Here is a 27333-nt window from a genome sequence, read left to right as displayed (position 1 = left end):
AGACACCGACTTCCCCTCTTTCCCGTGGGTGCTCAACCCCACTCTCTGCCTCTGCCTCCACTCCACTCCACCCCTTCAGTGAGCCCCTGCCCCGCCTCTTTCCACAAGTCCCCCCACCCCAACTCCACCCCCTCCCTGCCCCTATTCCAACTCCTTCCCCAAATCCCCGCCTTGGCCCTGCCTCCTCCCCTGAGCATGCCACATTCCCACTCCTCCCCCTCCCAGAGGCTGCTAACGCTGCCAAACAGCTGTTTGGCAGCAGCCGGGCAGAAAGCACTGGGAGGTAGGCTGAGGAGCAGGGACGCGGCCTGCTCAGCAGGGAAGGAGGTAGGGGGGAGGGGGGAGAGGAGCTTGGCTGCTGGTAGGTGCAGAGCACCCATGGAGTCGGCACCTGTGCTCCCCCTGCCCATGCCCTACCACTAACTAGCACCCAGCTCTTCCCCACTCTCCAGTGCCCTGTGATCAGCCCAACCAGCTGTGACGATGTGACTCAGCAGGGAGGGGGGGGGGGGGAGTGTTGACCTGGGAATGTGCCCTGGGGATGGGAGACCTGAGAGCCTGTCACCTGAGCCAGGAGGGGGAGGGGGAGGTAACACCTCTGCCCAGGAATGCGGACAGAGGCAGCAGGGAACCTGCCGGGTGGGTTTAGTTTCAGTTTGGGGCTGGGTGGAGGAACACAGGGAACCCCAGGGCTGGGGTCTAAGCTCCCTGCTCCCCCAGAAGGACGTGATTGAGGGGTCCTGATTGTACCCACAAGCTCTGTTGTGGACTGTGTTCCTGTTGTCCAATAAACCTTCTGTTTTACTGGCTGGCTGAGAGTCTCAGTGAATCCCAGGAAGAGGGGTGCAGGGCCTGGACTCCCCCACACTCCATGACACCAGCCCATTCCTCAACACCCGAGCCCCTCTGCAGAGGGGCTGACCCTGCCTCCCCAGTCACCCTCAGCAGCTGCAGCCTGAGCTCGTGTCCCACAGGCAAACGGCAGTGGGGTGGGGATGGGCGCTGGTGCAGCTCCCTGGGCCCATTCAGGCACGGGGGGGCTGGCCCCTGAGCCAGGGCCTGCAGGCCCACACACAGTTCCACACAGGCTCAGCTCAAGGCTTTATGTAGAAACAGTCACCTTGGAGCTATTTACAGGCCCACTCGCCTTGCACTGCATGACTGGAGGGCAGGCTGGTGTGCCTCCAGGAAGCAGGACAGTCAGTCACCAAAGTGGGGCAGCCAGGCCACAGCACCTGTAGGCCTCCAGGCAGGCTGGGGCAGAGTCTTACAGATGCCCTCTCAAGGCCAAGACAGCAGGAGCTGCAGGTGAGGTGTGAGGGGCATGGCGACTGCCCAGCCCAGCCACTGCCCCGTGCTCTGGGCCTCACATGAAAGACATCCTGCCCGAGGAGCCCTCGGCTGGACCAGAGAGGGGCAGGTCTGACTAGCAGAAGCTGTTAGAGACAAGCCTGTCTTGTGCGAGGTCCCTGAAGGCCAGCTCTCCGGCCTAGGCGTCCGTGATGATGGTTGTGAGACTCCATGCTGAGGCGATGTCCCCGGACCGCTGGCGCTGGGGGAGTTCCTGCCCAGGGGCGGCCCTGGACCTGACCTGGGCTCTGGCTTGGATTTCTCAGCAGTTTCCTACTCCCCAATGGCAGTGGTTGGGACGAGCCAGTGTGGGTCATCCTCAAGGCCGAGGCCAATGGGCAGAGCAGGGCTGGTGGGTGCTGCACTTGCCGGAGTCCGCAGCCCCGGCTGGGGGCTCTTTGGTACATGGAGCCAGTCCAGAGCCATGTCCAGAGCCCCCGATGTCCAGTCCAGAGCCCCCGATCCTGAACTGGCTGCTTGGGCCCTGCCCCGGTCCCTCCATCCCCATTGCCCTGCAGCCAGCAGCCCGGCCCAGCACTCGCCCCGGGCGGCTGCAGCTCAGCAGCCAGCACCTTGTCCGGTCCCAGCAGCCGGGGCTACGTGGAGACGCTGATCGGCTGGAGGGGGCGCCGGCGTCGCAGCAGGCGCAGGCTGCCCCTCCGGTGCTGGCGGAAGTCGGAGCAGCACAGGGGGCCCAGGAGGAGCCCGAAGTACAGCAGGATGCAGGCCCAGCATGAGGCCATCTTCACCCAGAACGTCGACCAGCTGCCATGCGTGAAGGTCGTTTCCAGCTCCGCATTCTCGTAGCTGGTGGGTGGGAGAGAAGAGATACTGAGGCGGGGGGAGCCCAAAGGGGATTAACCCTGGCACAGAGAACATTTGGCCCCCCACACTCTGGAGCTGCACTGGAGGAGCCCTCCCTGCCCGGTTCCTCGCTGCCTGTGACCTTCCTGGGACTCCCCGACAGTGGCGGATTATCCAATGGGCCCCTGGGGCCTGTGCCCAGGGGCCCCAGAAAAATGGGCACCCCAGCAGAAATCTGCCATGGGGTGGCAGAAGCCCAAACCCCTCGCAGAAGCCGGGGGAGGGGGTCTGGGACGGGAGGAGCTCTCGCTCCCCGCTGGGGCCATGGTCAGGGGACAGAGCTTCTCTGGTCTTGGGGCCGCAGTGTGGGAGGGGCAGAAAGGAGCGAACAGGTTGTGAGGTCATGGGGGGGCACTACAGAATGGGGTGGGACTGTGGGTGAAACAGGGGCAGGGCCGCAGGGGAAGGGATGGAATGGGGTGGGGTTATGGGTGGGGGAGGGGAGGGGTCACGGCAGAAGGGGCAGAATGGGGGCAGGGCTGCAGGCGGAAGGGGCAGAATGGGGGCAGGGCTGCAGGCAGAAGGGGCCCCTCCCCTTGCTCTGGTCCAGGGCCCCAGGAGACCTTAGTCCACCTCTGCTCCCTGCCACCTCCCAGGCCAGGGCCTCCACCCCCCGCAGAGCATGTCTACAGGCCTTGGGGAGGGGGCAGGTAGCCAGACCAGAGCCCCCACCCCTGGGTCCCACTGGCAGCGGTATGCCCAAGGGGAGGCCCAGGGTCCGGGGCACCTGGGCGGCTCTTACCACTGCCCAGATAGAGTTTCTGGCCTGATGGGGGCAGAATCGGGGCGGGGGGAGGAGGAGCAGAGGCCAGAGCCAGAGTGCCAATGCCCCCTCGTCCCTTCTACCCAGATTCCAGCACTCCTGGAGGGGGGGCCCAAATTGGCCAGGGCTCCCAGGCATGGTGCTCGTGGGCCTGTGCGTTAATCCACAACTGGAGTGTAGTAGGAAGAGAGCCTGAGACATAAGCCCTTGTACCAGAGGCCTGGTGTGAGGCCTGAACTAAAGTCGTGGTCAAAGCTTTGCTGATATAAAGCCAAGTCAGGCTGCGAGCTAGGCAGGCCCTGCTCACAGAACCTGGCAAGAACAGGGCTGATATAGCAGAAACACACATTCCTAAGTAGTGCAAAGTACAAGAATATACATGCAAACACACTCCAGAAGGGTGGTACCAGAACACCCCGAGCCCAGCACATGCTCAATAGAGAACGGGAACATGCTGACCCATCCTAGAGAGACGGTCAGGACGACAGCATGATGGATAGAGAGGTTTTGCTCGAACCAACAGGTACAAGGCAAGGGGTGATGGTTCGCTACCTCAGAGGGTGGTATCTAGGTACGTCAGGGGGCAGTAATTAGCCACGTCAGAGGGGCAGTACGTAACTTGTTTCTATCTGTGTATAAAGAGGTATCTCAGAGGGAGCGTCTTTGGCCAGCCCAGGGGGCAGTGGAAAGTCCCACCACTAACTGAGCTGCATCCATTGTCATGGGCATACATGCACTGAGGTTTCCAGGCAGGGCAGGAGGTGAAGGAGCCACATCTGGCGCACCATGGAGTCACCGCCCCTGGCTTTGATGAGGGCAGAAGGACCGACACCCCGATGCTTGGCAGTGACTGGGGATCATCAGTCATAGGACCTGTTACAAGCCTTCAAAAGCTGGATCTTTGTGCAATTCAGCAGTCCCTCACCGCATGACGCTGGGGCGCTGGAGTCAGCATGAACTCAGGAGAAAGGCTAACGAGTCCCCGGCCCTCTTCCTACGACACAGCATGCCCTGGAACCGCGCTGGGGCCAGCAGACTTGGGAGGGCACATGAAGGGCAGGCCAGACCCGGTCTGCTAGCAGCACTGCTGAGATCACAGCCTGGAGCCATAACAGGCCGAGAATGTGGAAAGGAGAGGCAGGTCCATCCCCTGGGGGTAGATGCCCTGGAGACCCAGGGGCCTGGCTGCTGGACGTGCCAGGCTGGCTGGGGCCACGCAGCAGGGCAAGGGCCTTACCTGAACCAGTTGGTGAGGGTCATCATGACGTAGAGCGAGGCCAGGAAGAAGATGAAGTGGAAGGTCGAGTAGCTGTAAACAACGTGCTGATGCTCATTGTAGATGATCCTCTGCCGCCCTGCAGGCCCCTCCTCCCGCTCACATACCCGCTCTGCGTCCAATGAGAGCACCTGGTTACCCACAGCCCCGCCCCCAGTGACCCTTCCCGCTCTGCGTCCAATGAGAGCGCCCAGTTATCCACAGCCCCGCCCCCAGTGACCCTTCCCGCTCTGCGTCCAATGAGAGCGCCCAGTTATCCACAGCCCCGCCCCCAGTGACCCTTCCCGCTCTGCGTCCAATGAGAGCGCCCGGTAACCCACAGCCCCGCCCCCAGTGACCCTTCCCGCTCTGCGTCCAATGAGAGCGCCCGGTAACCCACAGCCCCGCCCCCAGTGACCCTTCCCGCTCACATACCCGCTCTGCGTCCAATGAGAGCGCCCGGTTACCCACAGCCCCGCCCCCAGTGACCCTTCCCGCTCGCATACCCGCTCTGCGTCCAATGAGAGCGCCCGGTTACCCACAGCCCCGCCCCCAGTGACCCTTCCCGCTCGCATACCCGCTCTGCGTCCAATGAGAGCGCCCGGTTACCCACAGCCCCGCCCCCAGTGACCCTTCCCGCTCGCATACCCGCTCTGCGTCCAATGAGAGCGCCCGGTTACCCACAGCCCCGCCCCCAGTGACCCTTCCCGCTCGCATACCCGCTCTGCGTCCAATGAGAGCGCCCGGTTACCCACAGCCCCGCCCCCAGTGACCCTTCCCGCTCTGCGTCCAATGAGCGCGCCCGGTTACCCACAGCCCCGCCCCCAGTGACCCTTCCCGCTCACATACCCGCTCTGCGTCCAATGAGAGCGCCCGGTTACCCACAGCCCCGCCCCCAGTGACCCTTCCCGCTCGCATACCCGCTCTGCGTCCAATGAGAGCGCCCGGTTACCCACAGCCCCGCCCCCAGTGACCCTTCCCGCTCACATACCCGCTCTGCGTCCAATGAGAGCGCCCGGTTACCCACAGCCCCGCCCCCAGTGACCCTTCCCGCTCACATACCCGCTCTGCGTCCAATGAGAGCGCCCGGTTACCCACAGCCCCGCCCCCAGTGACCCTTCCCACTCACATACCCGCTCTGCGTCCAATGAGAGCACCCGGTTACCCACAGCCCCGCCCCCAGTGACCCTTCCCGCTCTGCGTCCAATGAGAGCGCCCGGTTACCCACAGCCCCGCCCCCAGTGACCCTTCCCGCTCACATACCTGCTCTGCGTCCAATGAGAGCGCCCGGTTACCCACAGCCCCGCCCCCAGTGACCCTTCCCGCTCTGCATCCAATGAGAGCGCCCGGTTACCCACAGCACCGCCCCCAGTGACCCTTCCCACTCACATACCCGCTCTGCGTCCAATGAGAGCACCCAGTTACCCACAGCCCCGCCTCCAGTGACCTTTCCCGCTCACATACCCGCTCTGCGTCCAATGAGAGCACCCGGTAACCCACAGCCCCGCCCCCAGTGACCCTTCCCGCTCACATACCCGCTCTGCGTCCAATGAGAGCACCCGGTTACCAGGGCACTACCAGGCTGATGAGGTGGGGGTGCAGGAGCCTCGGATACCCACACCCCTAACTCCAGACCCAGGGATTCTGTCAGGGATGGAAGTTCCTTTTCTGCTCAGCCCCATCTCACTATTTACTAAGGGGCTGGTTCAGGTTCTGTGGGGGCCACAGGTCTTCCCCCCCCCAGTAGAATGAGTTTTCCCGCTGTTCTCATCAACAGGAAAGCGCGGCTGCTGTTACACATACTGTGAGTGGGACCAGCATCACGATGCCTACGTGCGCACGATGCATGCAGTCTGGTGACAGGGACACTTGCCATGCAACAGAACCTGTCCCCTGCTGCACAAATCTTTCAGGGCTTTTTTGTCAAGGCCCTCATATGCTCTTTGCGGACATTTCCATATCCGAGACTTCCCCCTTTGGAGGACATGACACTTCTAGATTACACCCTAGGGCCTGCATCCCGAGGGCCCACCTCCCAAAGCCATGCTTCCTTAGGGCCCATGCCCCCTACTCCAGGCCATGCTCCTTAAGGGCTCACACTCACCTTCCCCAGGCCTGTCCCACCTCCCCTAGCCCCGGCACTCACCTTCTAGCTCTTCCCCTGTCTTGTCAGAACAACAGAAGCAACAGGAGGGTTTCTGTAAAGAAAAAAAGAAGATTTGTGGCATCTGGAAGGGGAACAGTTAACAGAGCACAGGGACTGGGCTGGAGCCACATTGCTACAGGGCTGGAATCGGAATCAGAACCAGACCAGGGTGGAATTTCATCTGGACTAGGCTGGGCTGTCTGGGACAGAATGGCTTCAGAGGCAAAGCCGGGGGGTTCACCTCCAGAAGAACATTTCATTTCTAATAGCAGGTCATGCAAAGAAAACGGAAGCCCCTTGGCCAGGCCTAGACACCGCCTGCTGTGGGCTAGCTGTACTCAGACTGCATGGGAGCTGGTGGGTACTTTCCAGCTTGGGTAGGTCTAGCGTGCGAGCATGCTAAAAATAGCCACGTAACCACCATGGCACAAGCAGCTGCAGGGTGCCAGGAAGGTGCCTAGGGTTTCAGACAGGATTGTCTTGGGGTGGATAGCCCATCCCGCAGACAGGCAGGAGATGAGGAACAAGGCAGGGTGCACAGCTGAAATGGGTGTGAGGATGAGAGAGGGATGAGATGGGGCATGGGGACCAGGACCCCAGACAGGCGCAGGTAGAATTCCTACTCACTTTGAACTCAAAGCTATAGACTTTGATCATCCACAGGGGCCCAAACATCTCGGCAAGGTAGGAGGCCTCATTACTGCAGCAGGAATAGAGAGGCAGAATCTGTAACTCAGTGGCAATTCATTCTCCTGTACAGTCTACTCAGCCCTCAGGGATGTGCCACCCACACCTACGGCCAGGGGTGTAGCATCCACTTACCACCAAGGGGTGCTGTGCTGCTGCCAGGCTTGGGCCAGCCTTGAGTCGGGGTAGAAGCGGCTCTCCCTCCCCAGGCCCCGCTGCACACGCCTGGCCCGAGCCAAAGCTATTGCGAAATGGAAGGCAGAAATCTGGGGGAGCAAGTGACCCTGCATGCCCCCCACATGTCACCTCCGCCCAAATCTTTTTCAGTCCCTGCTTCCCAGGATAGAGTCCCCATCCTGCACCCGTGGCCTGCATTCGGTGTTCCGAGATGTCTGCATTTACCTTTAGCTGCAGCACAATGCATATTATTTGCTTGCACTCAGCTTATCAAGCAATCCAGATGGCTCTGAACAGTGCCCTGTCCTTGCCATTATTTCCCACACCCACAGCCTTTGTGGCTTCTGCAAATGGTGTCAAGGAGAAGTTTTCTTCCAGGTCATTAATAAAAAGGTTAAGCAGCATAGGGCCACGCCCCAGTCCCCGCAGCACACCGCTAGAAACACTCCCACTCAGTGATGGTTCCCCACATACACTGACTTTTTCAGACTTATCAGTTAGCCAGTTTTTAATCCCTTTACCCTGTGCCATGCTAATTTTGTATTGTTTTAATTTTTAATCAAAAAGTCTTACAAAATTCTATTACATCAGCACTATGTACTACTATGCACAGCTACAGACTAGGGACCAAATGGCTCGGCAGCAGTTCTGCAGAAAAGGACCTAGGGGTTACAGTGGACAAGCTGGATATGAGTCAGCAGTGTGCCCTTGTTGCCAAGAAGGCTAACGGCATTTTGGGCTGTATAAGTAGGAGCGTTGCCAGCAGATCGAGGGATGTGATCATCCTCCTCTATTCAACACTGGTGAGGCCTCATCTGGAGTACTTTGTCCAGTTTTGGGCCCCACACTACGAGAAGGATGTGGAAAAATTGGAAAGAGTCCAGCGAAGGAAAACAAAAATGATCAGGGAACTGGAACACATGACTTACGAGGAGAAGCTGAGGGATCGGGGATCGTTTAGTTTGCAGAAGAGAAGAATGAGGGGGGATTTGATAGCTGCTTTCAACTACCTGAAAGGGGGTTCCAAAGAGGATGGATCTAGACTGTTCTCAGTGGTAGCTGATGACAGAACGAGAAGTAATGGTCTCAACTTGCAGTGCGGGAGGTTTAGCTTGGATATTAGGAAAAACATTTTCACTGGGAGGGTGGTGAAGCACTGGAATGTGTTACCTAGGGAGGTAGTGGAATCTCCATCCTTAGAGGTTTTTAAAGTTGGGCTTGACAAAGCCTTGGCTGGGATGATTTAGTTGGTGTTGGTCCTGCTTTGAGCAGGGAGTTGGACTAGATGACCTCCTGAGCGCTCTTCCAACCCTGAGATTCTATTCTATGATCTTTATGAACCGAAACTTCTAATCTCAGCAAAAAAGATTTCAAATCAGTGTGACAAGATCTGTTTTCCATAAGCCTGTAACAGGGATCCCTTCGTCCTCCACTGCAATGCACCTGCCTCTGGGGTGGAACACAGGACCAGTTTAACTAGGGCTGCCAACACCGTATTTCAAAAATAAGGGACTGTTTTTCTTGCACCCCACCCTCTGCCATCTCGTAATACTATTATTACCGTTGTTATCGTCAACATTAATACTAATCAGGACTCCCCTCCATTTGCTGGGGTATTTCTTGCTGCTCTTTGCAGCACTCAACAACTCCCCAACTTGTTGTCCAGAAAGGAAGAAATAAGGGACGTCCCTTGTACTAAGGGGCTGTTGGCCACCCTACGCTTACCAGCATGCAGCGTCATTGCTCGTATCCCACTGGCTCCAAACAAACACACGGCAGAATGGAGTCAGGCCAGGAGACCAGGGCTTACAGCTATTCCCTAGCTGTCTGCACGGCAGTTTAATTGGGTGGGCAGGGGGGCCCCGTTCTATCCCCTAACCTGACAGACAGCAGCACTCCCTGGGCATGGTGCCAGGACCACGACTACGTCACCCACACTCCATGGAGCCCCTGGCCGTTGCTTGGCCAGTTCCCCTCCAGGACAAACTCACATCACCAGGGTTAGTCTGGAAGGTCTGACAAAGACAGAGCCCCAGTGGCACTAACGGGTTTCATTTGCCCAAGTGACGTGCTTCTGGTCTAGAAGAACCCTCACCCGAAGAAGTTTCTGAGAGCAGAGGGCTGTTTAATTTAATGCCCAAGGCAAAACAAGATCCAGTGGCTGGAAGCTGAAGCCAGGCTAGAGAAGAGGTGCCAGGGAGGAACAAGGTCCCTGGGAATGTGGTGAATTCTCCCTCACTTGGAGTCTTTCAGTCCTGATGGGTGTCTCTCTGTAGCCCAGCTGGCAGTGAGGGGCGGGGCGCAGGGATGGCTTGGGAGGGCCTCTGGGCTGTGCTGAGTGGGGCAGATTGGATGGTCACAGGGGGCCCTTCTGGCCTTACAATCTGTGACACTCCAGAAGCTCTGAAGTGGAAACGGAGCCCCAGGGTCTGTGGGAACCTCCCCGCACAGCCTGCCTCAGGCGGCCCCTACAGCTGACCGGAGCAGTAGAGAAGCATACGCACCACGCCAAGAGAACACAGGCGTACATGATGGTGGCTCCCAGGATGGCAACTGTGGTGTCTTCTGTCTGCAGCCCGTCCTTGCTGACGCTAGGGAAGCAAATGGTGAGGTTCTGCCCCTCGTACAGCACTGCAGGGTGGGGAAACAGCAAGACAGGTAGTGAGGGGGCTGCAGACCTGGATCCCTGGCTGGGCTCCCGGCTGCCTTGCCAAGGCAGGCGCATGGAGCTGCACTAAGACGATCAGGTGTCCAGTTCTCGACGGGAACATCCAGTCGAAAAGGGGTCCTGGCTGGCCAGGCCATTGACTATCTGGTTGGTGGCGCAGCAGGGCTGGCAGACTCCTTGCTAGCCTCCACTCCACGCAGTTCCCAGGAAGCAGCTGGCATGTCCCTCCTTTGGCTCCCACGCGTAGGGCAGGGGCGGGGTACCTAGGGCCCGAGGGCCAGATCCAGCCCCGTGGTTAATTTATCATCCAGCTCACGGCGCCCCACTGTGGGGCAGGAGCTGCGAGTGCCAGCTTGTCCTGCTGCAGGGGGAAGCCCCGAGCCTCCGCATCCCTCCGGGCGGGCGAGTGGCCCACATTTGATTTTTTTCTGTGGGTCAATGGCCCATGACAGAAAAAAAAAAGGTTTCCACACCCCAGAGCTCTCACCCCCAGCTGGAGTCCTCGCTCCACCCCCACACACCCCAACCCTGATCTCCTTCCCACCCTCCGAACCCCTCAGTCCCAGCCCGGAGCACCCTCCTGCGCCCCAGAGTCTGCACCCCCAGCCAGAGCCCTCACACCCCAACCCCTGCCCCGAGCCCCCTCCTGCACCCTAAACCCCTCATCCCTGGCCCCACCCCAGAGCCCGCACTCCCAGCTGGAGTCCTCACCCCCTCGTGCATCCCAACCCCCTGCCCCAGCCTGGAGCTCCCACACACACTCTGAACTCTTATTTCTGGCCCCACCCCAGAGCCTGCACTCCCAGACGGAGCCCTCATCCCCTCCCACACTCACCCCCCTGCCCCAGCCCCATGAAAGTGAGTGAGGGTGGGGGAGAGTGAGCGATGGGGGGGTGGAGTGAGCAGGGGTGGGACCTCAGGGTGAGGGGCAGGGCAAGGGTGTTCGGTTTTGTGTGAGTAGAAAGTTGGCAGCCCTAGGCTGCACTGACCTCTCTCGGGCGGGCGGCTGGACAGGGCCGAGAAGGTGAGGTACATGACATAGCAGCTGATGATAGACGCTTGCAGGAGGCCTGAGCGGGGCTGTTCTGCACGGAGACGGGAGAGTCAGCTGCTTTCCCACAGGTCTGAGGTCAACTACAGCCCGAAACTGGCCAGAGCAGCCCTCCCCATCCCCAGCTCTGCCCCTTACACCAGTCCTCCAGCAGCCCCAGAACCCACTGCCCAGGCTCCCATGCAGGGCTCAGGCAGGCTGGGAGAGGTTGGGCATGCAGGACTCACCGCATCTCTTGCATGCACACATGCTATGCTCGCACACGCACATGGCTTCACTCGCACACACTGTCGCTTGCACATGTACACAGTGTTGATCACACATGCATGACTTCACACAGTCACTCGCACACATGCGCCTGGTGTCATTCACCAACATACACAACATCACTAGCAGACACACACACACACACACACACGGTGTCGCTCATGCATAGTCACTTGTGCACACACACACACACACACACACGGTGTCGCTCATGCATAGTCACTTGTGCACACACACACACACACACACACGGTGTCGCTCATGCATAGTCACTTGTGCACACACACACGGATTCACACACACACACAGAGTTTGCATGCACACACACGTGGCTTCACACACTATCTCTTGCACACATACAGTGTCACTCACACATGGTATTGCTCACACAGGTACACATGAATGTGGCTTCACACCTGCACATGTTGAGATGGTGCCAAATTATTATGAATTGCTGCGATTGATATGAATAAATGTGACAAGCATGATTTTGGTATGGCTTGGCTGAATGTGAGAGAGGATTCTGGGAGCAGGATTCTCTTAGCATTAGATAAATGGAGTGCAAATTTACTGGAGGTGCTGAAACTGCACTGGAATGGTTAACAACGGCTCGATAGGCGCGTGTGTTTTGACCCCAAATTTTGGAAAACAGCAGAACACTAGCTCATTAGTTTTTGGATAACATCACGCTACGAGCTTAAGTGAATGATTTATGAGAGGGTAAACGATGGCTGAGCATTGGTCTGCGTGTCTGCTTTGCAAACCCTTCCAAAATATTAATGAGAATATATCAGTAATAAATGCCTACGAGGCATATTTCTGGGACATGTGACTGCTTGGAGAACAAACGGTAGAAGTGCTAAGCAAAGTAAATGAGTCAGACTAATTTCCCCAATTAACGTCTGAAGAGGTTTGAGACGGAGACAGAAGTTGTTGGGGTAACGGAGACCCCGCCTCGAGGGACGTTTGTGAGAGCCTAGAACCAGAGGGCTCAGAGTGACCAAGACTCTGCTTCGGGGGACAGACAAGTACCTGAGAGGGGAAAGAAGAGAAGAAGTCTTCATCTAGAAGTGGTAGATACGCCTGCTTTGTTTGCCAGTCAGGGAACTGTATAGAGCTAACACAGTTACTGAGGGCTTATGCTTGGGAAGCTAAGGCTTGCAGGAAAGGATGTAGACCATGTAACCTTAACTGCTTGTGTGAGTCTCGCTCAGATAAACGACTGTGCATTAACCATCTGCAGCCGGGTCTTCACTGGTACCGATAAACATCTGCCCAGCTGTGGGCCATGAAAGATCTGTTTTGACAGCGCACACTGTCACATGCACACAAGTCATTGTTTGCACACACGCGCGCACATGGCTGCACTCACAGAGACACACGGTGTCACTCACACACACATGGCATCGCACACACGGAACAATCCAGAGTGACAGTTCTGTTTCAGCCCCAACCCTGGGTCCTGGAGCTACCACCTCCCCCTTCGGGTTCCGTGAAAAGCACCCCACCCAGCGCAGCCTGGGGGCAGGTGGGACAGTCCAGGCCCTGCTTACAGCCACCCACCCAGAGAGGGGTTAGAAATCTGAGCGGCAGCCCACACGGCAGGCAGCGTCTCAGTGGGGAGGAACCCCACCCGGGGCACTCACTGAGCCGCACGCAGGGTGTGATGGAGAGGAAGGACAGGAGCCCACACAGGCTGGCGTTGAGGGTGAGCAGGGCCTTGTTGAGCAGGCAGCCAGCTGGGTGGGTGTAATACTTGTACAGGAAGGAGACGGCCGCGGAGGCGATGGTGTAGAATCCGAGCGTGGCCAGCAGCACGGCCAGGTACCAGCGCTTGTCCTGGGACGCGCCCAGCAGCCTGCAGAGGAAGGGAACAGGCTGAGTGAGGGGCTAATGCAAATCTTTAGCAGCTTGGGGAGGGCACAGGCCCAGCAAGCCTGGCATACAGAGTCTCCCTGCAGGGCACAGACTCCCAGAGGCAATGGGAGAAACCACAGCTGCAGAGGAGCTAGAAAAAGGTACCCGGAAGAGTCCCCATGGCCCAGCCCCAGGACACCCCACCATGCACTGGGGGAGCAGACTCACCAGTTCTTGTTCCAGGTATGGGCAAAGGCTGTGATCAGCACCAGCTGGACGAGGATGAAGGCAAAACCGCCACAGATGCCCACGTAGTGCCAGGCTATCAGTAGGTGAAGCAGTGAGAGAGGGAGCAAGGTCAGACACAAGCCTGGCCACGGCCACGGCCGAGCCCATCCCTGCCCGTTGTACAGAGCCACCAGGACCTGGCCATGCCACATAGCCAGCCCAACTGTGCTCCACCTCACCCAGCCCCTCCCCACGGGCAGATAACACCCCCTCCCCGCCAGGAGGAGGGGCCTGGGCAGCTGAGTGAGGTGGTGAACCTCATGGCGGGGGGGCAGGGGGGTGAGACGACTAGCTCAGTGGGACAAGGTGGAGCCGAGGGGCACACAGGACACCTGCCCAGTTGTGCAGAGCAGCCAACAGGGTCTAGCCAGGCACTGGCTCTGGGCTGGCTGTTAGGTCTTTCCCATCTCTAATTCCTAAACAAAGGGGAGTGAGCTCAAGCTGCTGACCTGGAGAAAGTGGGGCTGTGTGCCAGGCCCCAGTTCTCTGTGCTGACCCCTCGCCTTGAGGGCTCTAGCCCCAAGCCAGGGCCGGGAGCAGGGACCAGCAGTGACCCTAGGGGCTTTCTCCTCTGGGAGTATCGACTCCAATCTAGTCCCAGGGCAGGGACTGGCTGGCTCACGGGGGTGGGGAATGGGACCTGGGGCCTTTCCCCACTAGCGGGCACCGGCTCCCACCCGGCCCCAGGTCTGTAGTAACTGACGGCAGCTGCTCTCCTGGCCGTGCTGCTGGGGCAGTCCCTATGGCCCGCTCCAGGGTGGGGCTGGGTTCGTGTCCATGGGCTGGTACCTTGCAGGAAGCGGTCATCAGGGATGAAGAAGGCTGCTGCACAAAGCCCGACCAGAATCAGCAGCTTCAGGAACCAGAATCTGCAATGAAGCTCAGAAGTCAGGGAGCCTAAGCCCCAGCCCCAGACCCTTCCCGCTGGGGCCAGCTCCAGCTCAGTGCGCAGGGCCAGGCCCATGGGCGTGGGGGTCTCTTACCCGTTGTGCAGCAGGGCGCGGAAGCTGCTGCTGGATTTCACGTTGATCAGGAAGACGGCCTGCGCCAGGTAGAAGCAGGCGGTGCCGAAGCAGACCCTGTAGACTGCCGAGTAGCCCACCAGCATGTCACAGTCCATGCCCCGGGGGAGGCGCTCACAGAGCAGGGCGTAGAAAGGCACCTGCAGAGGGGGAATCACAGGGGCAGATCAGCCGGCGCTGCCGCCTGCCCGAGACAGCCTGGGACAATGCCGGCCACACCTGCCCCTTGGGGCTCACAGCCAGGGCGATTCCCCGGGGAGCTGGGGAGAGCAGACCTACGCGCCGCAGAGCCGGAGGCCAGCACGGGGGCCTGCAGCCAGGCTCCACTCACGTTCTCCTTGACGGCTTCGGAGATGGTGCGGGAGAGCACGAGGCAGCACACCGTGGAGGCCAGGACGTGGAAGAGGGTGTAGAGGATGCGGCTCCCCGTGGACACCTTAATGCTGGGGCAGCAGGAGCCGCAGGGGCCGCAGGGGGCCGGGCCGCAGCAGCAGCCGATCTGAGGGGTGGAAGACAGCGGAGTCACTGGGCCTGCATCCCGGCTGCCCCAGGCGAGGCGTAGGGCGTGGGGGCTGGGGGTCACCGCGGTGCTGGCTGGGGTGATGGGGCAGCAGAGGGAGTGAGCCAAGAGGCCGCTGAGCTGCACCCCGGGCCTGGGGATTATTGGGCAGCGCTGTGTGGACACTGACTCACCGGCCCCAGCCACCTTCAGGTGGGGAGCTGGGCCCCGCTGGTAGCAGGCCCCTGCCCTGCAGGATGGCGACCCCGGGGAGGGGGCTCCACAGGCAGACCGTCTCGGAGGGAGGCCAGGGGGCTGCGCCAGGCATAGCAAGGGGCCTGGAAAGGGGTGCTGGGGCCAGGCTCACCTGGCCGAAGAGCGAGTTCACGAGGCAGCTGCAGAGGTGGCTGCACCCCAGCATTTGGGGGAGGGACATGGCTGGCTGCGCCGGCCCGGCTGCGCCAAGGGGCCCTGCTCCTCCGGCGGTGGCAAGGAGGCAGGCTCAGGGACGGCCCCTGGTGGCACCAGCGCCAGTGGGAAGGGGCTGTCCTGACCCAGAGGAGGCCGAAGGGGCTGCACGGAGGCGGCTGCCTCCTGTGTCTTTCCTCTGTCGAATGGCCAATGCGAAGGGGGAGCTGAGCTGAGCTGCTCCGCAGTGGGATTAGCGGGGGATTGGGAGGCTCGGCCAGCCCTGGCCATCTGTTCCTGCCGGCGGGCCGGGGGCAGCGCTGCAGGGCAGGGCCAAGCCCAGGACTCTTCTGACGGGGTACCCGGCCTGCACAGGCTCCTTGCCCCCAGGTGATGCCAGACAGAGGCACAGAGCTGCCCTGGGCCCATCCGGCAGCTGATCTAACCCCCTGCCCTGGACAGCTCCCCACGGTGCCTCTCTAGCAGAGCACGGCCCCCTCCCCACCCCAGCTGCCACTGACTGCCCCGGGCCTTCCAGGGGGAGGCAGCCCCTGCTCTGGGAGGGATTAGGGCTGCTAATTGGCTCAGGATTTCCAGACTCACCTCCTAGTGGGTGGCCAGAGCCCAGGAGATGGGAAAGACCCTGCCCCTAACCTCCCCATGGAGAAGTCCAGGCCAGGAAGCAGAGAACTACCTCCCCCAGTAACCCAAGCCCTGGCCACAGGGGGCATGGACAGCAAACCCAGATTCGTTCAGGACGCCCTATAAGCTGCAGCTCCCCAGAGCCCCTCCTGTGCCTGATGCCCTCACCTGGAAGGGCAGGGCATGCAGAATGGGCTGGACCCCCCAGGGCTGGCCACATGGCCCCCACCAGAAGGCCCAGGCAGGGTGGTCTAGGGGAGGGGAAGGGAGAGGTTACATCACCCAGCCCCTGCAATGCAGTTGGGCCAGGCAGAGGGCATGGGCATCCTTTGGCTCCTACCTGGAGCTTTGCTGTGTTTGCTAGTCATCGGGCCTTATGTCCTGCCCTGATCCAGATTGTGCCCTACCCTAGGGGGCCACCCCCTTGGCTTCCTGGACCCCGGAGGTGTAGCAGCACTGGGATGCAGTGAGCTCCTAGCTACGCTTCGGAGAGCTCTTCCAGCTGGCCAGAGCCGCAAAGCAGGTTCCTGAGATGTGGCACACAACAAACTCTGCTGTTGGTTTGTCTTTGCCGAAGCTCAAAGGACGGGTTTGTGGCAAGCAGGATCCGCCCTCCAGGCGGCTGGGGCAGCTCTGGGATGCAGTGGGGTTTGGTGAGTGATGTGTATGCCCATGACTCAGCTGGCATCTCTGAAACCTGGTGGGATGTCTGCATGATTGGAACATTCAAAATCACTGGTTCTGACCTGCTCAGGAAGGCAAGAGTGGGTAACAGGGGTGGGGGGCACTCAGCCTCAAACACCATTTGCTGTTCAGATTCACTGATAACTCTGACCACGGCATCTCTAATGCATATGGATCAATGTGCTAACTACTAAAGCCCAGCTGGGGATACTGGTGGGCATCTGTTACAGACCACTGAATCAAACCAGAGACCAGGATGCTCCTTAAACACCTGTCTGTAATGTGGGGAAATAAATGCTCTGTTATGGCAGAGGACTTCAGTCAGGGAGATGTGTCAGAGGTCTCATGCAACCACTAGTAAAACATCATTGGAGTTTTTATAAATGATGGAGGATGACTGTAACACAAATGGTATTGCAGCCAATGCGGAGCAACCCTATTTTGGACCTTTGGATACATATGGATCAATCACTGGACTGGAAGTTGGTGGTTGCCTAGGGACCAGTGATCATAATTTCAATACATTCAATATATATAACTAGTTGGGACTGTGCTCCATTTGGCCATATTGAATTAACTCAAATATATATATATATATACACACACACTTGGTGCTTTCCCCAAGCTGAGGGATATTGTAAGTGAAATTAATTGAGAGGAAAAATTTAGACTGAAAAATGTGAATGAACATAGAGAGCTCTTTAAAAAGAGGTTTCAGAGTAACAGCCGTGTTAGTCTGTATTCACAAAAAGAAAAGGAGTACTTGTGGCACCTTAGAGACTAACCAATTTATTTGAGCATAAGCTTTCGTGAGCTACAGCTCACTTCATCGGATGCATACCGTGGAAACTGCAGCCAAAACTCTTCTTTAAAAAGAGTTTATTACACTGTGACAAAGTGAGACTGTTCTTAATGGTTCCTCTGAATAGTGTGGGGGTGCCTCAGTTTCCCCTAGGCAGTTCTTAAGTATCTAGGTGGTGGGGTAAGGGTGTATGATCATTGCAGAGCCCTAGAGGGCAGGTATGTGCAGGGGTCTGGACACAGAGAATGGCCGACACCCTGTTTCCTGGCAACTGATGGCCTGGGCCCTTCCCCCCTGCAAGGTGAGAGCTAAAGGGTTGGAGAACAAAGGAATCCAGTGACCTCCTGGCCCGGGAAAGGGACAAAGCCCAGAGGACGAGGGGCTGGAGGGGGTTTTCAGTTTGGGGCTGGCTGGAGACCTGGAGTGAAGGGCAGATGGGGTTGTCTGGCTCACTGCCCTGCAAAATGGACCCAGCTGAGGGGTCCTGTTCTCTGCACCTACAAGCTCTGTTTTAGACCATGTTCCTGTCGTCTAATAAACCTCTATTTTACTGGCTGGCTGAGAGTCACGTCTGACTGCGGAGTTGTGGGGCAGGACTCTCTGGCTTCCCCAGGACCCCGCCTGGGCAGACTCGCTGTGAGAAGCGCACAGAGGTGTGGAGGATGCTGAATGCTCCGAGGTCAGACCCAGGAAGGTGGAAGCCGGATGAGCTGTGTGTCCTGCAGACAGGCTGCTCCCAGAGAGGAGACTTCCCCAGAGTCCTGACTGGCTTCATGGGGAGCAGTTCCAGAGCATCACCCAGGGACTCCGTGACATCCTGTCATCTAATAAACCTTCTGTTTTACTAGCTGGCTGAGAGTCACGGCTGACTGCGGAGTTGGGGGGCAGGACCCTCTGGCTTCCCCAAGCCCCCACCTGAGCGGACTTGCTGTGGGAAGCGCATGGAGGGGCAGAGGATGCCGAATGCTCCGAGGTCAGACCCAGGAAGGTGGAAGCCGTGTGAGCTTTGTGCCCTGCAGACAGGCTGCCCCCAGAGAGGAGACTTCCCCAGAGTCCTGCCTGGCTTCATGGAGAGCAGTTCCAGAGCATCGCCCGGGGGGCTCTGGGACATACATGGCCAAAAAGACCCGATTCCGCAATAGAGAAAGAGGACAACTTTGGTTAAAAACCCGTCCTGGTTCAAAGGGGAAGTGAAGGCAGCAATTAGAAACAAAGCAAAATGTAACAAATGGAAAAATGGGAAGTAAATAGCAATCAATATAAACTAAAAGACATTCAGTGTAGAAAATTCATAAGGGAAGATGAAGACGTCATGGGGGAAAAAATCCATGTCTGGCAGGCTAAAGACAACTAGGTTTCTTTAACTATATCAGAAAAAGTAAAATCCAAATAATGGCATAGGCCTATCACTAGACGGAGATGGCAAATTTGTTAATGATACCGCAAAGGCAGAAGTGTTCAATACATATTTCTATTCTGTATCTGGAAAGCAGCAGAATGACACACTCATATCATGTGAGGATGATTTAAGTATTTTCCAGTCCATTTGTAATTATATGAGGATGTCAAATAATTTAACATATTTATACCCAGAAGTTAGTTATCAGGCTAAGGTAACGTATACCCAAGAGTCCTAAAAGCAGTGGCTGAGGAGACCTCTGGCCTGCTGACGTTAATGTTTAATAAATCTTGGAATACTGGGGAAATTCCGGAAGATTAGAAGAGTGCTACTGTGCTGCTGACATTCAAAAGGGGCGACCGGGATGACCGGGATAACTAACGGCCAGCTAGCTGGACATCAATCCTAGGCAAAATAATGGAAACGCTGATATGGGATTCAGTCAATAAAGGATTAAAGTATAGAAATAGAACTAATGTCAGTCGACATGGTTTTATGAAAACCTGGTCATGGCCAACAAACCCAATTTCTTTCTTTGATGAGATTACAATCACATCACCATAGTTACCTTTATCAACCAAATGTACTTTGACTTTAGTAAGGCATTTCATACTGCCTTCATGGTATTCTGATTAAATAACGAGCTCTACACAATATTAATCGATTACATGGTAAGTGCATTAAGAACTGGCTAACTGGGAGTTTTTAGGGAGGCTCCACAAAGCTAAGTACTCGGCCTGATGGGGCTCCACATGTTGATCAGTGACCTGGACGTAAATATAAAATCCCTGCTGATCACGTCTGCGGATAAACAAGGATTCGTGGAGTGGTAACGAACAGGGAGGACAGTGCCATCGGCATTGCTTGGTAACCTGGGCCTATTCAAACTAAGTGCACCTTAATCCAGCCGAATACAAGAGAACGGGTCCAGGGAGGATGGGGAACGGTCTCCTGGGAAGATGGGTCTCCAAGAAGGCTTGTGGGGGGACAGAAGATGGTCCAGCGGTTCAGGTGCTAGCCTCAGATTAGGGAGACCTGGGTTCAGTTCCTGGCTGTGCCACAGATTCCGAGTGTGGCCCCAGGACAGTCACTTGGCGTCTGTGCAGGGGGCTGACAGCCTGGCCTTGCTGCACAGGGGTTGTGAGGATGAACACATCAAGGACTGCCAGGTGCTCAGCCACTCCAGTAATGGGGGAAGACAGGTACCGGTGGTAGGTGGGATAGTGGGTGAGGACATCCACAGGCTCTCCCAAGGGTGATGCTTTGGATATATAACCAGCTGAGGAGGGAGGGGACTCAGAACATACCAGCTGCTAGAAGGCTGTTTGGTCTGGTTCCATCCTTCGCCACTGGGTCAATGGCTGGCGGCTACTCAGCCAAACTCAAACCCGTCGCTGTCCATGCGGAGCCAAAGTGAAACGGTGCAGTAAGACACAACTTTGCCCTGCAGGCTGCCAAGGGCTCTTTTCATTGCTCTGTACTCTATGCCTGGCTGCAGTCCCAGGGCCTCACTGTGTCGGGCACTGTACAGACAAGAGAGCCTGCCCTGCCCCACAGAGCTACAACCAGAGCATAGGACAAGAGACAGCCGGTGCACACAGCAGGACAGACTGGGCCACAAAGTGACACAAGCAGCAGCTGAAACAGGGCCATCAAGGGGCCCCCCACTAAGTAGCTCTGCACTGGTGAAGTCAGGGTTTGCTACCAGAGAGCCATGGACGTCTGATGGCTCTGCCCAACAGCCAGCTGGCTGGAAGCAGGAACTGAACAGAAGAGACTGCAGGCTGGTGCTCTCCAGCGCCTGAAGGAGGGGACCCAGCTAGAGAAGGTGGCAGGAGGGCCCAGGGCTCTCAGGAGGGACTGCAGTGAGTCACTCACTGTTTTGCAGAGCTTGGCCATTCCTGTGCTGTCTCACAGTACAGCGTGTGCGTACGTGAGACGTTCCTGTGCAAAGCCCACGTTCCTGACTCACCTGCAAGGTGTCCCCGAAGGGTGAACCTAGGTGCCAGGCACCCACAGTGGGAAGGCTGGGGAAGTCTCTCCACGGGTCGTGGGGTTGGGGCAGCTGCACTGCAGAGGCTCACATCCCAGGGAAGGGGTTCAGACAGGGAGTCTGCACGTGAGCAGAGCCAGAGACGGGGCCTGAACGCTGCACAGTCCTAGCCGGCTTGGGAGTGTGGGGGAGCCAATTGCAGTGGGCTGCTGACCATGCAGGAGAGGGACTAAGTCCAGGCTGTGACAGGAAGATCAGTCTCTAGGGCGGGCGGCAGAGTTGGGGAGCACTAAACTCCCGCACCTCCTGCTGCATGCAGCGCTCCCCCTTTGCGCCGAACATGGCCCCCTTCCCAGCAAATTGCACTGGGAGTGTCTACGCGGTGGCTGCCTGGATGGCTCTAAGCAGAAAGGCGGGGTGGGAGGTAGAGCAGGACAGGTGGGGAGTGGGTGTGTCATAAATATAAAGGGAAGGGTAAACCCCTTTGAAATCCCTCCTGGCCAGGGGAAAGCTCCTCTCACCTGTAAAGGGTTAAGAAGCTAAAGGTAACCTCGCTGGCACCTGACCAAAATGACCAGTGAGGAGACAAGATACTTTCAAAAGCTGGGAGGAGGGAGAGAAACAAAGGGTCTGTGTCTGTCTGTAGTCGTCTTGGCCGGGGATAGACCAGGAATGGAGTCTTAGAAGTTTTAGTAAGTAATCTAGCTAGGTATGTGTTAGATTATGATTTCTTTAAATGGCTGAGAAAAGAATTGTGCTGAATAGAATAACTATTTCTGTCTATGTATCTTTTTTGTAACTTAAGGTTTTGCCTAGAGGGGTTCTCTATGTTTTTGAATCTAATTACCCTGTAAGATATCTACCATCCTGATTTTACAGGGGGGATTTCTTTATTTCTATTTACTTCTATTTTTTATTAAAAGTCTTCTTGTAAAAAACTGAATGCTTTTTCATTGTTCTCAGATCCAAGGGTTTGGGTCTGTGGTCACCTATGCAAATTGGTGAGGCTTTTTATCCAACATTTCCCAGGAAAGGGGGGGTGCAAGTGTTGGGAGGATTGTTCATTGTTCTTAAGATCCAAGGGTCTGGGTCTGTAGTCACCTAGGCAAATTGGTGAGGCTTTTTACCAAACCTTGTCCAGGAAGTGGGTGCAAGGTTTTGGGAAGTATTTTGGGGGGAAGGACGCGTCCAAACAGCTCTTCCCCAGTAACCAGTATTAGTTTGGTGGTGGTAGCGGCCAGTCCAAGGATAACGGGTGTAATATTTTGTACCTTGGGGAAGTTTTGACCTAAGCTGGTAAAGATAAGCTTAGGAGGTTTTTCATGCAGGTCCTCACATCTGTACCCTAGAGTTCAGAGTGGGGGAGGAACCTTGACATGACCCCCCCTTTCCTGTCAAGGAAATAGAAATAAAGAAATCCCCCCTGTAAAATCAGGATGGTAGATATCTTACAGGGTAATTAGATTCAAAAACATAGAGAACCCCTCTAGGCAAAACCTTAAGTTACAAAAAAGATACATAGACAGAAATAGTTATTCTATTCAGCACAATTCTTTTCTCAGCCATTTAAAGAAATCATAATCTAACACATACCTAGCTAGATTACTTACTAAAAGTTCTAAGACTCCATTCCTGGTCTATCCCTGGCCAAGACGACTACAGACAGACACAGACCCTTTGTTTCTCTCCCTCCTCCCAGCTTTTGAAAGTATCTTGTCTCCTCACTGGTCATTTTGGTCAGGTGCCAGCGAGGTTACCTTTAGCTTCTTAACCCTTTACAGGTGAGAGGAGCTTTCCCCTGGCCAGGAGGGATTTCAAAGGGGTTTACCCTTCCCGTTATATTTATGACAGGGTGTCAGGCAGGATGCTGTGGGGAAGGGATGTGTGCCCACACATAGCGGCGATGGTCATCCCCAGCAGCACATCCTGGCTACCTGCATCCTCCTACACACACTGTGCATCCAAGGAGTCATGGAGCTGGCTGCCCACCCCAAAGCCGTTGGGCTGCCCGGGGCACAGGGCACGCCTGGGGGGGGACACGCTGGTCACATCTGGGAAAAGAGGTGATTGGTTCTCAGCCTGGCTTGCTAGCCACAGGCATGGGGCTCAGGCTCCCAAGGGTCAACAAGAAAGCTGCTCAGGCAGGTCCCTGATCATAGAATCATAGAAGATCAGGGTTGGAAGAGACCTCAGGAGGTCATCTAGTCCAACCTCCTGCTCAAAGCAGGACCAGTCCCCAAATAAATCATCCCAGCCAGGGCTTTGTCAAGCCTGACCTTAAAAATACCTAAGGAAGTAGATTCCACCACCTCCCTAGGTAACGCATTCCAGTATTTCACCACCCGCCTAGTGAAAAAGTTTTTCCTAATATCCAACCTAAACCTCCCGCACTGCAAGTTGAGACCATTACTCCTTGTCCTATCCTCTTCTACCACTGAGAACAGTCTAGAGCCATCCTCTTTGGAACTCACTTTCAGGTAGTTGAAAGCAGCTATAAAATCCTCCCTCATTCTTCTCTTCCGCAGACTAAACAATCCCAGTTCCCTCAGCCTCTCCTCATAAGTCATGTGTTCCAGTCCCCTAATAATTTTTGTTGCCCTCCACTGGACTCTTTCCAATTTTTCCACATCCTTCTTGTAGTGTGGGGCCCAAAACTGAACACAGTACTCCAGATGAGGCCTCAACAAAGTCGAATAGAGGGGAATGATCACGTCCCTCGATCTGCTGACAATGCCCCTACGTACACATCCCAAAATGCCACTGGCCTTCTTGGCAACAAGGGCACACTGTTGACTCATATCCAGCTTCTCATCCACTGTAACCCCTAGGTCCTTTTCTGCAGAACTGCTGCCTAGCCATTCGGTCCCTAGTCTGTAGCGGTGCATGGGATTCTTCCATCCTAAGTGCAGGACTATGCACTTGTCCTTGTTGAACCTCATCAGATTTCTTTTGGCCCAATCCTCCAATTTGTCTAGGTCCCTCTGTATCCTATCCCTACTCTCCAGCGTATCTACCTCTCCTCCCAGTTTAGTGTCATCTGCAAACTTGCTGAGGGTGCAATCCACACCATCCTCCAGATCATTAATGAAGATATGGAACAAAACCGGCCCAAGGACCGACCCTTGGGGCACTCCACTTGATACCGGCTGCCAACTAGACATGGAGCCATTGATCACTACCCGTTGAGCCTGACAATCTAGCCAGCTTTCTATCCCCCTTATAGTCCATTCATCCAGCCCATACTTCTTTAACTTGCTGGCAAGAATACTGTGGGAGACCATGTCAAAAGCTTTGCTAAAGTCAAGGAACAACACGTCCACTGCTTTCCCCTCATCCACAGAGCCAGTTATCTCGTCATAGAAGGCAATTAGATTAGTCAAGCATGACTTGCCCTTGGTGAATCCATGCTGACTGTTCCTGATCACTCTCCTCTCCTCTAAGTGCTCCAGAATTGATTCCTTGAGGACCTGCTCCATGATTTTTCCAGGGACTGAGGTGAAGCTGACTGGCCTGTAGTTCCCAGGATCCTCCTGCTTCCCTTTTTTAAAGATGGGCACTACATTAGCCTTTTTCGAGTCGTCCGGGACTTCCCCCGATCGCCATGAATTTTCAAAGATAATGGCCAACGGCTCTGCAATCACATCCGCTAACTCCTTTAGCGCTCTCAGATGCAACGCATCTGGCCCCATGGACTTGTGCACATCCAGCTTTTCTAAATAGTCCCGAACCACTTCTTTCTCCACAGAGGGCTGGTCACCTCCTCCCCATGCTGTGCTGCCCAGTGCAGCCGTCTGGGAGCTGACCTTGTTCGTGAAGACAGAGGCAAAAAAAGCATTGAGTACATTAGCTTTTTCCACATCCTCTGTCACTAGATTGCCTCCCTCATTCAGTAAGGGGCCCACACTTTCCTTGACTTTCTTCTTGTTGCTAACATACCTGAAGAAACCCTTCTTGTTACTCTTAACATCTCTTGCTAGCTGCAGCTCCAGGTGTGATTTGGCCCTCCTGATTTCACTCCTGCATGCCCGAGCAATATTTTTATACTCTTCCCTGGTCATATGTCCAACCTTCCACTTCTTGTAAGCTTCTTTTTTGTGTTTAAGATCAGCAAGGATTTCACCGTTAAGCCAAGCTGGTCGCCTGCCATATTTACTGTTCTTTCTACACATCGGGATGGTTTGTCCCTGTAATCTCCATAAGGATTCTTTAAAATACAGCCAGCTCTCCTGGACTCCTTTCCCCCTCATGTTATTCTCCCAGGGGATCTTGCCCATCATTTCCCTGAGGGAGTCAAAGTCTGCTTTTCTGAAGTCCAGGGTCCGTATTCTGCTGCTCTCCTTTCTTCCCTGTGTCAGGATCCTGAACTGGACCATCTCATGGTCACTGCTGCCCAGGTTCCCATCCTCTTTAGCTTCCCCTACTAATTCTTCCCGGTTTGTGAGCAGCAGGTCAAGAAGAGCTCTGCTCCTAGTTGGTTCCTCCAGCACTTGCACCAGGAAATTGTCCCCTACATTTTCCAAAAACTTCCTGGATTGTCTATGCACCGCTGTATTGCTCTTCCAGCAGATATCAGGGTGATTGAAGTCTCCCATGAGAACCAGGGCATTCGATCTAGTAACTTCCAGGAGTTGCCGGAAGAAAGCCGCGTCCACCTCATCCCCCTGGTCCGGTGGTCTATAGCAGACTCCCACCACGACATCACCCTTCTTGCTCACACTTCTAAACTTAATCCAGAGACTCTCAGGTTTTTCTGCAGTTTCATACCAGAGCTTGGAGCAGTAATACTGTTCTCTTACATACAGTGCAACTCCCCCACCTTTTCTGCCCTGTCTGTCCTTCCTGAACAGTTTATATCCATCCATGACAGTACTCCAGTCATGTGAGTTATCCCACCAAGTCTCTGTTATTCCAATCACATCATAATTCCTTGACTATGCCAGGACTTCCAGTTCTCCCTGCTTGTTTCCCAGGCTTCTTGCATTTGTGTACAGGCACTTGAGATAACTCGCTGATCGTCCCTCTTTCTCAGTATGAGGCAGGAGCCCTCCCCTCTCACCCTCTCCTGCTCGTGCTTCCTCCCGGTATCCCACTTCCCCACTTACCTCAGGGCTTTGGTCTCCTTCCCCCTGATGTGCTGGGGCTCTGGGTCTGAAATGTCCCTGGGGTGCGGGCATCCAGCATCACCACACGAGGCATCAGCTGGCACCGCGGCAGGCGGGGCACCCAGCGCCTCAGGGCAGAAAGAGCTAATTGTGTGCTCCCAGGGCACCACATAGGGAGGAGAGGGGGCACAAACTGGGGCTGGGGTAGGGAAGCAGGCACACACCACAGGGAGGGCTTGGTCAATGGGATTAAGAATAAACCACCAGACAATAGAAGCAGCAAAGAGTCCTGTGGCACCTTATAGACTAGCAGACGTATTGGAGCACGAGCTTTCGTGGGTCAATACCTACTTCGTCAGATGCATGTAGGGGAAATTCCCAGAGGCAGGTATAAATATGCAAGCAAGAATCAGGCTAGGGATAACGAGGTTAGTTCAATCAGGGAGGATGAGGCCCTCTTCTAGCAGCTGAGGTGTGAACACCAAGGGAGGAGAAACGGCTTTTGTAGCTGGCGAGCCAGTCACAGTCTGTGTTTAATCCTTTGTTTAATCTGGCATCCAGGCCAGAACCCCATTTGGGTGAGTCCTAACCGGCTAGGGCAGTGTTGCTGCCTGGCTGTTAAAACAGTTGCCACATCGCACCCCAGAAGTGGCTGCAATTCACTGAGGGCAGCGATCCCTGGGGTGGTTCAGAGACAAGCCCTGTAAATACCAGCAGGGCGTTCCTTGTGGCTCCTGGAAGGGGGTCACACTCCGGCTTACCTGTGCCTTACAGCAGCTGGCTACCATCCCCTCTGCAGGCCTGAAGCCACCAGCTCCCCAGTGGAGATGCCGGATGTGCTGCTCCAGCCTCCTGGTCATCAGTCCTGGGCTGTCTGGGCCTGACTGTCCTGCTAACAGCACATCCCTGTAGAACAGGAGGAGACTGGCAAACGCCCCCCCGCACCTCCCTGCTTCAGAAAAACTATCCAAAGTGGAAGCCAATTAGAGAGCAGCCTGTGATTGGCTGAGGCTTGGTAGACCCGCCCCCATCCATGATCTCCTGCTGACTCTTGTCTTTCCATCAAGAGTGATTAAGTTGGAAACCAAATCAGTCTCTTTAACCCTCTTACCCAGCAGAAATAGAGAGATTAGCAATCCCTGGAAAGGAGTCTGCTCCTGCCAGCACAGACAGCGAGCGCAGGAGGCAGTTTGTCACCTCCAGAAAGTGCGAAGAATGCAAAGGACCATATGAGATGCCCGGTGCAGACAGGGAGAACAGAGCCTCTTTTGGCCTCCCCCTGCGCTGTGCCTGGCTGAGCTCTGTGGAAGAGGGACGCAGATGCTGCCGTCTGAGAGCTGCTGATGGAGGTCCCAGTACCACATCAGCACTGGAGAAATAGTCACTAAGTCAGCTCCTTGGGTCAAGGA

General features: G+C 56.0%; 1 protein-coding gene across 1 annotated transcript; it reads right to left on the bottom strand.

The window, feature by feature from the left end:
* Positions 1–196: 196 nt before the first annotated feature.
* SERINC4 (serine incorporator 4) lies at positions 197–26829 on the bottom strand. Its single transcript, XM_084641261.1, has 12 exons — positions 26686–26829; positions 14727–14894; positions 14357–14535; positions 14163–14242; positions 13314–13407; positions 12875–13086; positions 10900–10995; positions 9747–9873; positions 7006–7078; positions 6379–6430; positions 4215–4365; positions 197–2157 (listed from the first exon to the last, which is right to left on the bottom strand). The coding sequence occupies exons 1-12, from the start codon at positions 26782–26784 to the stop codon at positions 1947–1949; spliced, it is 1542 nt and encodes a 513-aa protein (XP_084497387.1). The 5' UTR covers positions 26785–26829; the 3' UTR covers positions 197–1946.
* Positions 26830–27333: the final 504 nt, after the last annotated feature.

The sequence above is a fragment of the Lepidochelys olivacea genome (genome assembly GCF_965140295.1).
Source record: "Lepidochelys olivacea isolate rLepOli2 genome assembly, chromosome: 10".
Taxonomy (NCBI): Eukaryota; Metazoa; Chordata; order Testudines; family Cheloniidae; genus Lepidochelys; species Lepidochelys olivacea.
The sequence above is the reverse complement of the archived record's forward strand: the minus strand, read 5'-3'. Positions and strand labels throughout refer to the sequence as shown.

What these genes read in the sequence shown, in the direction of transcription:
- SERINC4 (XM_084641261.1), bottom strand. Translation starts at nt 26,784, where the DNA reads ATGACCAGGAGGCTGGAGCAGCACATCCGGCATCTCCACTGGGGAGCT. An exon ending in CCGAAGCCGTCAAGGAGAAC is followed by an intron (nt 14,536 to 14,726) that starts GTGAGTGGAGCC and finishes CCCCCTCTGCAG; the next exon opens with GTGCCTTTCTACGCCCTGCT. An exon ending in ACCCTCACCAACTGGTTCAG is followed by an intron (nt 2,158 to 4,214) that starts GTAAGGCCCTTG and finishes CCCACCCACCAG; the next exon opens with CTACGAGAATGCGGAGCTGG.